At 59.3% G+C, this 9,977-nt stretch overlaps 1 protein-coding gene across 2 annotated transcripts; it reads right to left on the bottom strand.

The window, feature by feature from the left end:
* Positions 1-343: 343 nt before the first annotated feature.
* LOC125152201 (uncharacterized) lies at positions 344-5,962 on the bottom strand. Of its 2 annotated transcripts, XM_047834048.1 has the most exons (3): positions 5,739-5,952; positions 4,284-5,548; positions 344-2,147 (listed from the first exon to the last, which is right to left on the bottom strand). In XM_047834048.1, exons 2-3 carry the CDS (start codon positions 5,046-5,048, stop codon positions 1,710-1,712), a joined length of 1,203 nt encoding a protein of 400 aa, XP_047690004.1. In that variant the 5' UTR covers positions 5,049-5,548; positions 5,739-5,952; the 3' UTR covers positions 344-1,709. The 2 variants fall into 2 exon arrangements, 1 of the variants encoding a protein (XP_047690004.1); XR_007147081.1 differs by lacking the exon at positions 344-2,147 and adding an exon at positions 2,455-3,935 and having other exon boundaries at positions 4,284-5,962.
* Between the last annotated feature and the right edge of the window lie 4,015 nt (positions 5,963-9,977).

Here is a 9,977-nt window from a genome sequence, read left to right as displayed (position 1 = left end):
AGAGACGTGAGGCTGAGGATCCCATAATAAACGTCTGTAGAAGCACTTACAACAGTTCCCGGGAAATTCGTAACTGTAGCTTTACCCGGATCGTTATGTTTATCATTATGGACAAACGTCAAATCAGAATCGGCAATAAAGGCAGAAACTGCCAAAAAGTAGACGTGGAGGACTTTTTTTTTTTTTTTGCAGAAACTCAAATAGAATAAAATGGGAGAGAAATATTTGAGAGACTTAGAGAAAAAGCATAGCACAGAATGGGAAAAAAGGATCAAATAGAGACCTTTGCAAATAGTAGGTAAAAACACGCAAGGAGATACGCCTTTTATTATGACACAGCTGATTTTCTTGTTGTTTGCTCTTTATTTGTTTCTTCAGAGACGTTTAACAATGAAAACACCGTCCACGTCCACAGAGGAAAACTTGCCTAAAACAAAGGCTTGGAAAGGCACGTTAGAGGAACACACTCGTTACAGATGAAAGAAAAGTTACCTGGAGGGAATTCAGGCCAAAACCGCCAAATCTCCGTTAAAGGAGAAAGTCGGCTCCGTGCTCACAGAACCCCACGGGCCCGGGCCATTTGTCCCCCCGAGATGACCAGACCTCTGGAGCTTCCACGGTGATGTTTGGCTGTGCAGCTCTGGGCTTGTGGGGGCCTCGTCCACATGCTCCATCCCCCTCCCGCGGGAGGGATGCAGGAGCGAGAGAACGGGGGACACGCAGCGGCTCGCAGCTCTCCTGCTCAGACCCGATGGCCCAGAGCGAGCCCGTGAGCAACGGGGGAGGGGAGGTTATGCTGTCCACGGTGGGGGGGTGGGGGCAGTCCCGCTGCAGGACATCTGCTGATGTCACGCGCGTCCCCAGCGTCGCCGGGGAAGGGTTTTATTCCCTGCTAAGCTGTCACCGCAGACACGGGCAGGAGACGACTCTGTTTACATGATAGTAACTCCGAGATTGAGTGTGAGTTCCACGGGTTCGGCTGGAGGCAGGTGGCTTGTGAGAGTGGCCACGACAAAGTGGACGGGGAAGCCACGTTTCTATTCTTCTGGCAGCCGAGCCTGAACCATGGGAGAACCGTGGCGCTGTGCATACAGCAGGTGTCATAGGCGACGGCCACGCGGGATTGATCCCGGAGCTCGGATCCTCTCCGCGGGGCAGGGAGCGTAGCGGGGGGACAGGGGAGCAAGCAGGTCTCCTCACCTCCAAGGCGGGCCACACGCTGTGGCTACAAGTGTCAGCAGCCATATGGTGGTGGGATGGGGACGGGGCTGCGAGACGAGGTGGGGGAGGGGAGGAGGAGCAGCTCACAGTCACTGCTCAGGTGGAGACCCCCAGGTGCCCCCAGGTGACAACTTTAGGTATAAATGTGGTCTTTGCCGGAAGCACAGGAAACACAGGCCTATGGGACATGATGTACGGGGGGCTTCGGTCCCAGGAAGCAGGAGAGGAGGACAGACAGAAGGACGCATCATCGAACACGGGGAGCCTTCAGCTCAGGGGGGCGGCAGTGGGAGAAGCAGTGTCCACGTCCCCGGAGTCCGGAGGGGCTGGTCCCAGCAGAGGAGGACCGTGTTTGGAGACAGGCCCTTTCCTTACGTCATGGGCTCGGAGAGGTCATACGGATGAGCCCTAGCCCGTGGCTGATGTCCTCACAGGGAGAGGGAACGAGGACACGGACAGACGGGAACACGGCACACGGGGAGGAGGCCTCAGGCGGAACCGGACCCGCAGCGTCCCTGATCGCGGGCCTCTGGCCTCCGCAACGTGGGAAAGTGTCTGTGGTCCGAGCCGCGGCCCGAGGGCTCTGCCACGGCATCCCGAGCGGACTCACGTGCCTTCCAGGACATTCTGTCTGGGGAGAGGACCCACCGGACGTTACCCACCAAGCCCTGCCACTTGAGAGTCCACGGTGTGCCACGTGGGACGTGCGTGTGTGGCTGCTGCCAGGTGTCCTGATGTCCCGTGTCGGCCTCAGTGGCTGGGCGCCATCGGGCGGGGCTGCGTGAGGTCGGGCGCCACCTGGATGCCGGAGAAGAGCCGCCGGAGGACCAGCAGCCGGCGCAGTGCGTGGATGGCGGGTCCCACGGTGACCATGACCGCGAAATAGAAACAACTTCTACACGTTTCACATTATCAGAAGGACAACACTGAGGAGAAAATTGAAAAAAAGTAAAAGGAAAAAATCAGGCTACATAACCAAACACTTTTAAACGCAGACACGCAGGAGGCATAAAAATAAAACAGGACGTAAAGCAACATCCCGGCTTCGAAATCGTTCCACGTGAGGCGGGAAGCAAGACACGAGAGGCCAGGTCGAGCCTTCCTGCAGGTAAGGTTACAAGCCCCCATGGTCTGTCTTTTTTTTTTTTTTAATGTTAATTTATTTATCTTTGAGAGAGCGAGACAGAGCACAAGTGGGGAAGGGGAAGAGAGAGAGAGGGAGGCGCAGAGTCTGAAGCAGGTTCCAGGCTCTGAGCCGTCAGCCCAGAGCCCGACGCGGGGCTCGAACCCACGAACCGCGAGATCATGACCTGAGCCGAAGTCGGACGCTCAACCGACCGAGCCACCCAGGCGCCCGTCATACGTGTTTAAGTCAAAACGTGACGACACGATTCATGAAGGAAAAGCGACAGAAAGCAGCGGTGGAACCGGGAGAGACACAGCAGTAACGGGTCACTTGGTCTCCCGGCTGGGACGTGCCGGCTGGAACAGACATCGAGTTGGACGCACAGGACGATAGGTCACATAGAAGCCTGGAAACGCCAAAGGGTAGAAATGACCCAGAAGAAATCTCCCTGCTCATAATTCGTTAACCTCATGGAATCAGGACAATAAAATACATCCGCAACAAAACCCGTTCATGGAAAAACAGGCAGCCCCCCCACCCCCCGCTGCATTCTCACTGTCAAGCAATTCAAGGCAAGATTGCAGAGTATTTCACAAGAGGAAACGTCAGTGCAAATGCTGGGACTCGATCCCCATGGGCCCCGGGGAGAGCCGTGCTCAGGACCAGAGGCGTGCTCTTAAATACCAACATTATTCCGTTTCAGGAATGAAAATAAACAAACGAAGGGCTCAGCTCCAAATGTTAGGGGGGAGAAAAGCCACCGAGGAAAACAAAATAAGCTTAAGAAAAACAAGAAGGAGGGGCCGGAGACAAGGACGGAAATGGATGCGTTAGCAAGAGCGGAACCAATAAGGAACTACGCGAGCTGCTGCTTTGGGGGCAAAAAGCCATAAAATAAGTAAACCACCAGCTAATCTAATTAGGCAAATAAAAAAAAAGGCAGAGAAAAGGCAAATATGTTAAAAGAGAAATGAGAGAGTAGGAGAAACCCCCAAAGATAAAGTGAGCACATAGAAATAATCGCAGAGATAGAGAAATTGAAACAGCTCGCTTCCGCGGCCAGCGCGCCCCGGGGTCTACCTGCCGCGCACGGTGCGCGGAGCCACGCGCTTGCTGCCCTGTGCCGGCCCCTCCTGCCTCGGCCGCGTCCTCCCGTCTGGGGAGCTTGAGCCCCCCAGAGCGGCCTGAGGGCAGGTGTTTGGGAAACAAAGTCCCAGCAGCAGGAAAAGTCGATACGAGGAACTCGTGTTTGACGCTGAAAAGGGGTCTGTCTGCCTGCAGGACGATCCCGTGGCCGTGGGGGACGCCGGGGACAGTGCCAGCCTCGTTTCCAGCTTGTGCGAGGGCAGCCCGTCCTGGGGGGGCCGGGGAAGGCCGGGGGCTGCCCCGGGAGGTCCGGCTCGTCACACACCCAGCTCGGGGAAACAGGCGGGACCAGGAGAATGGGGACAGGCAGAGGGACCGCGTCCCCTGCGATGTCCTTTACACTCTTCAAAAAAAATAAAACATCTAGGATCCAGCAAGGATCTCACGTTGCATTTGGCCGTTAATTCTCCTTAGTCTCCTTTATCCCCAAATAGTCTTCTGCCTTAAAAAGAGAGAAAGATGATAGATGATAGATGAATGCAATGATGATAGACGGATGGATAGACGGGTGGATACAAGGATAGATGGACAGACAGACACAGAGGTCTGCCTGACTGTCCTTCTGTTTGCCAATTTTGAAGAGCCCACGCCATCAGAGATGCTAATTTTCTCCTCGCGATTCGAGCCGCGCCGACGTCCGGGCAAGGCTGCCACATACACCCTGTTGTGTATTTCCCGGGAGATACGTGTGGTCGGCCTGCGCTACGTGTGCGAGAAGCCCGTCCGCTTGCTGAAGGGGAGCCCCCCCGGCCCCTCCTTTGCCCAAGTACGTTTTCCTTTTGGAACTAACCAGTAGCAGTGGGATGATGCTTGGAAATGGCGTGAAGACCCCGTTTCTCGATGTCATTTCGCCCCGTGGCTCCAGCGTCCTCTGCCCGTCCCCGCCTGTCACGGTCACCACAGGGTAGGTGGCAACACGGTGACCTTGGTGCACCGGATCCGAGGGGCGTGGGGTGAGGCGGGGGGACGAGGTCCGGGGGGCTGATGCTAAGACCCAAGCTTGGGCTCTATAACCCAGTGTCCCTTCCGACCTCTCCCTGCGGCGTGCAAAGTTCCGGAAGCCTCTTGTGAGCCTGGGCCATGGCAGTGGCCACGCGGGACCAGCGGCCAGGACACCTGCATCGTCAGCGCCTGCCTCTGGGAGACCCTGGGAAGATCCACCCCTTCCCGCCAGGAGCCAGGGAGGGAGGGAGGCGACCGGTCGCGTCCACGGCTCGTTACTGTTGCTGGCGTGGGCACCACAGTCTGCAGACCGTCGTGGCGGGGTCTCTCGCCCGCTCAGGGTCACGGCCAATCCTCCGCACACCCGTGTTCTCTCACCCACGACACTCGAGGCGACGCTCCAGCCGTCATCTCCATATCCCGGCATGCGTGTGTCGCTCACACAGACGACCAGCATCTTGCAAATGGTGTCATTTTTAAACCCAATAAAACCTGGAGAGAATTCGAGCTCTGCCTGCGATAGTCTTACTCGGCTGCGAGAAAACAGGTGCTTTTTGCACGGAGCTCCGGCCGTGAGCCGGGAGCCACCCGGAGGACTCGTCCGTCTCAGCATCAGGAGGGGAAGGGTGACCAGGAGTTGCCGTCCCGGCGTGTGGGACCCGGGGCCGACCCCCGGTGGCCACCACCTCCAAGTGCTGACCGCGCGCGAACCTGGCAGGACTCTGGTAGCAAAGGCCCCCCCCCCTGGCCGCCCAGCTCTGTGGATGCTGAGCTAGAAGTTAGGGTGACAGACCACCCGGGGTTTCCTGAGACTGTCCCCGTTTGAGCCCCGAGCGTCCCAACCCCAGGACAAGCCATCCGGGTTGTTCACGCTCACTGGCACAGAATCCCGCCCAGATCTGAGAAAGCCGGGACTGGGCCTCTTCAGGCAACCCGCGTCCGTCCCTGACTTCGCCGTCCCTGACTTTGCCGGCGTGTCCGGTGGTCCCGGTGGGACGGGGGAGGGGGGCAGGCTCTCCAGTGCTTACCAGCCCCGGATCTGGAGGTCCTCTGTCGCGTGTGGGGGCTTGCGGGGTGGGTGGCAGGCGGGCTGGCTATCCACGGCGTCGCCTCCTGCCCCCATTGAGGGTGCGGGTGAGAATAGACACAAGCTGAGTTTCTCCCTCTTCTGGGAGGAAGGGGCCAGAGAGATGATGGAAATGTCCCTCCAGCCGTATCTCGTCCTGAGGGTGGGGGGGAAGCTCGCTCCCCCCCCCCCGACGGAAGCATGACAGATCAGGAGCTCCCCCTTCCTTGAACGCACCGCTGTCCTGCTCCCAGCCTCAGTTTCCCCGTCCGTGGCCACGAAACCCTTTAGAACAAAGGTTCTGAAGGTCTTGTGAGCTTTCGGGTCTGATTCAATGTGGTGACCGCGGGAAGGCTGTGTTTCTACAGGTTTGTGCTGTGTCATTTAATTACCGGGTGAGAAGCTGGCAGCCCAGCCCCCCCCCCCACCCCCCGCAGGGGCCCCCCGAGAGTGTTCCGGAAAACATCGGCATGGCTTGCATCTTGCGTGGCGGAAAAGTGACAGGAGTCAGCACAATTCAGTGCAGAGCCTGACATGAACAAAGAGGAGTTTCACACTTCGTTCGCTCCGCTCCTTCGTTGCCCCATGTCCGAATCGAGCGCCTACTCCGGGCCTCTTGCTGGGGTCGGGGTGGCCGGGACCCACACAGACGCGGCTGCCATCAAGGTCACAACATAGCAAGGGAATCGAAGCAGGGACAGGATGACTGTTAATGAAAAACTCAGATGATCACGTCAAAGAAACGACCGCGGAAAAGCTGTAGGATCAGGACTAGAAGGGCAGGGTAGCGGCCGCTAGGGAGGGGTGCAGCAGGGAGGGCTTCCCGGAGAAGGTGGCGTGTCAATTAGCTCCCGGGGGTGGAGATTTGCTAAGGAGGGTTTCCAGGGAACGGGCACCACATGAGCCAAAAGGGAGCCTGGAGACACGGGGATGAAAAATCATGTTTGACTTGAACAGAAGGCTCGGAGGGAAGAGAAGAGACATGTTCGTATTCCAGAAAGTTCTCTTGTCCATTCCCAGATCCCCTACCCCTGCACAGGCTGCCTCTGGCCTGAGCTTGATCAACACAGTGAGTTTGTCTGTTCCAGAATGTTCCAGAATTTTACATAAATGGAGCCACACTCTGCATGCGCTTTCCCGTCTGGCTCCTTTCTTTCTTTCTTTTTTTTTTTTTTTCACTTTTTAATTAAAAAAAAAAAATATTTACTTTTGAGAGAGACACACAGTGTGAGTGGGGGAGGGGCAGAGAGAGAGGGAGGGAGACACTGAATCGGAAGCAGGCTCCAGGCTCCGAGCTGTCAGCACAGAGCCCGACGCGGGGCTTGAACCCACGAACCGCGAGATCATGACCTGAGCCAAAGTCAGATGCTCAACCAACTGAGCCACCCGGGTGCCCCTGTCTGGCTCCTTTCGAGTCACATCGAGAAAAAAAAACCCCACGGTGCAGCAGATACCAATAGATCTGTAAAAATTATTGTAGCCCTTGACTGCCGTGAACAGGGCGCCTTCTGCGGACGTGCGTCTCCTGTGTCGGGTAAATATGTGCGGGAAGAAGTCAGGTGCAGTTTCCCAAAGTGGCTCCTGGCCTTTTCTGCTTGGGGGTGTCTCTCTGCTTCCCAAGTGGCTGGACAGACACACACTCTAAAAAGCAGCATTCCCACAGGGCGCCTGGGTGGCGCAGTCGGTTAAGCGTCCGACTTCAGCCAGGTCACGATCTTGCGGTCCGTGAGTTCGAGCCCCGCATCAGGCTCTGGGCTGATGGCTCAGAGCCTGGAACCTGTTTCAGATTCTGTGTCTCCCTCTCTCTCTGACCCTCTCCCGTTCATGCTCTGTCTCTCTCTGTCCCCAAAATAAATAAACGTTGAAAAAAAAAATTAAAAAAATAAAAATAAAAAAATAAAAATAAATAAAAAGCAGCATTCCCACAGGGCGCCTGGGTGGCTCGGTCGGTTAAGCGTCCACCTTCGGCTCAGGTCACGATCTCGTGGTCCGTGGGTTCGAGCCCCACGTCGGGCTCTGTGCTGACAGCTCGGAGCCTGGAGCCTGCTTTGGAGTCTGTGTCCCTCCTCGCTCTCTGCCTCTCCCCCCCCTCAAAAATAATAAACATTAAAAAAAAAAGCAGCATTCCCTAATTCCGGCTCCTAATCTCCCAGGTCCCAGTGAGTGAACCCTGGAAAAATGACAAAACGACTCTAAAATTAGGTCTTCCTGTGACCCGCGTGTCCAGCCGTGACGCCAAGCTCCACACCTGTGCCCCAGCCGGAACGCGATCCATGAACATCCGGAGGGGCCGGTGTCGCACCCGTGAAGACCGCCCGAGACCTTGCAGGTATTCGAGTCTGCAGCCAGTCGGCGCAGAGCAGGCACGCCGGTGACGGCCCGTGGACTCAAAGCTCTGGTAAGTCGGCCGGGGAGTGAGGGGGCCCCTTCCGCAGCCTGGGGTTTTCCGCGGACCTGACTTTATGTGATCCGACCTCGGGTCTCAGAGGCGGCGTCCCTCAGAGGTCACTGCAGGCTCGTGCAGGGCGGGTTGCCCGGAGGAAAGGGAGGTTTGCAGCTGGGAGGGGCGCCGTCGGGGGGGACTTTCTGGCCCGGCTCATCCCGCCTCCAGCCGTCCTGCTCAGGCTCTCCCTCTCCTGCAGCCCCAGCTCCCCGTGACTTCGTAGTTGCCGCTTATGAGCCACGCTAGGACCTGGGACCGGAGCCTGCCCTGATCACAGCCCTGTCCCCACCCAAGAGTGAGGTCAGGTGGTCGAGGGGCTTGTGGGGAAGCCCGGCAAGCAGGCCCCGCGGGGGCTCTCGTGACGCCTCTCGTGACCGCCGGCTCCCTTGGCCGTAGCCCGCTCACCGAGGGCCGATGCTGGCCGCTTAGACCCCCTGACTGCCACCCTCGAGGAGGGTCCAGAAATCAGGGCTCCCCACGCCCCGGACACAAGTGGGGGCCGGTGGTCAGCCGTGGAGTCCAGGGCTGGGGCCCCTCTGTGTCGTCCTGAGAATGAGAGAAAGCTGGCTTCTCGAATGGCCAGCCCCAAATACCTCTGCAGGCCGAGGGACGGGGGCAGCTGTGCGCCTCTGTGTCCTGTGCAGACTGCTGCGGCCCTCCCCGCCAGCCGCAGGGTCTGCTGCGGCCCTCCCCGCCAGCACCCTCTGGGCACGCAGATGCCAGCCGCACCCTTAGAGGCCCTGTGGGAGGGGAGTGCTGGGACACCTTCGCGTCTTTCCGGAAGGAGAGTTTGCGGGCCCAGGCGATGCTCTGACCTGGGCCTGTCCCTCGGAGGGGCCGCCTCCCAGGCAGGAGCCCCCCTCACGGTCTCACTGCTCCCTCACCCAGGCGGGCGTCAGATGGTCACGTGAGAGGTGGGCCTTCCTTCCCCCTGGGGGCGCGGCCGCGTCTCTTCTGTTCCAGGCCAGGGCCCCTCGACCGCCCCGCACTCAGCGCTGACTCCACCCCCACCGTCAGTGAGGCCACGTGCCCCACCGGTGAGGCCACCCACGGCAGGTCCTCGTCGGAGGAAGAGGAGGCCTGAGGCCAGTGGTCAGAGCAGGGAGCAGATGTGCCCGAGGCCAGAGACGGCAGCTCCATGGAGCACACGACCAGAGGGTCCTGTCGTGGCCCGGCCATGGGGCCGGGACTGCCACAGGCCGGCTGCTCCCCCCACTCCACACGGGGGACTCCCGTGCCCTCTCTCCGGTTGTCCCACCTGGCGGTCCCTGCGGGGGAAGCCGTGGCTGTGACTCCCCAGTGCCGGCCTCCAGAGGCAATTTCGTCACATCCTGTAAGCGAGGCCTCGTCACGCATTAGAGTTGGGAAATTACAGCCTTCGCTGGGGGCCTCCGCCCTGAGAGGAAGCAGGCGGCCGAGGCCGGACGTGGGCAGGGAAGCATCTGGTCACGGAGGTCACACGAGCACCAACCGCTGTCACATGCGCGACGCCGGCCCGGAGGAGGCCCCGCCTTAGACCCCGGCCTCTCTGCTTCCTGGGGCGGGGGTCCCGCGAGCCGCCAGTGCCCGACCCCTCGGTGACCTCACGGCACCGGCCTGCAGGGTGGCTCCCGGGAGGGCCGCGTGGTCCCTGGCGGCTGACCTTGCGGGGGAACCGTGGGTTTCGATGGGCGCCGGGTGGATTGTGGTGCATGGGGGGCGTATTTGTATCTGATGAGCCTGCCCGTCTCTTCAAGCCCGGGGACCGGTCGTGCCGGCAGAGTCCAGGGATGAAATGATGTAGGAAGGAAGGGGTGAGGCAGGAGACCAGGCTGGGGCCGGTGTGGAAGGAGGAGCCGGCCCGTCAGAGGTCCGGGCCCGCGGGAGAGAGCATGAGGCCGGAGCCCTGAGGCCTCGCTGGGGCCCCAGCTGACGCTTCTCCGCCGGGAGTGCAAGTCCCTGAACCCTGACCATGCCTGTGCCCAGCAGACGAGAGGGGATTCAGGAAACCACGGTCCGGGGTCTGAGTAACGGGCCAGGGGTCGTTTTATTCA

The sequence above is a fragment of the Prionailurus viverrinus genome, chromosome E1 (genome assembly GCF_022837055.1).
Source record: "Prionailurus viverrinus isolate Anna chromosome E1, UM_Priviv_1.0, whole genome shotgun sequence".
Classification (NCBI taxonomy): Eukaryota; Metazoa; Chordata; class Mammalia; order Carnivora; family Felidae; genus Prionailurus; species Prionailurus viverrinus.
Note: the sequence above shows the minus strand (reverse complement) of the source record. Positions and strands in the feature narration are given on the sequence as shown.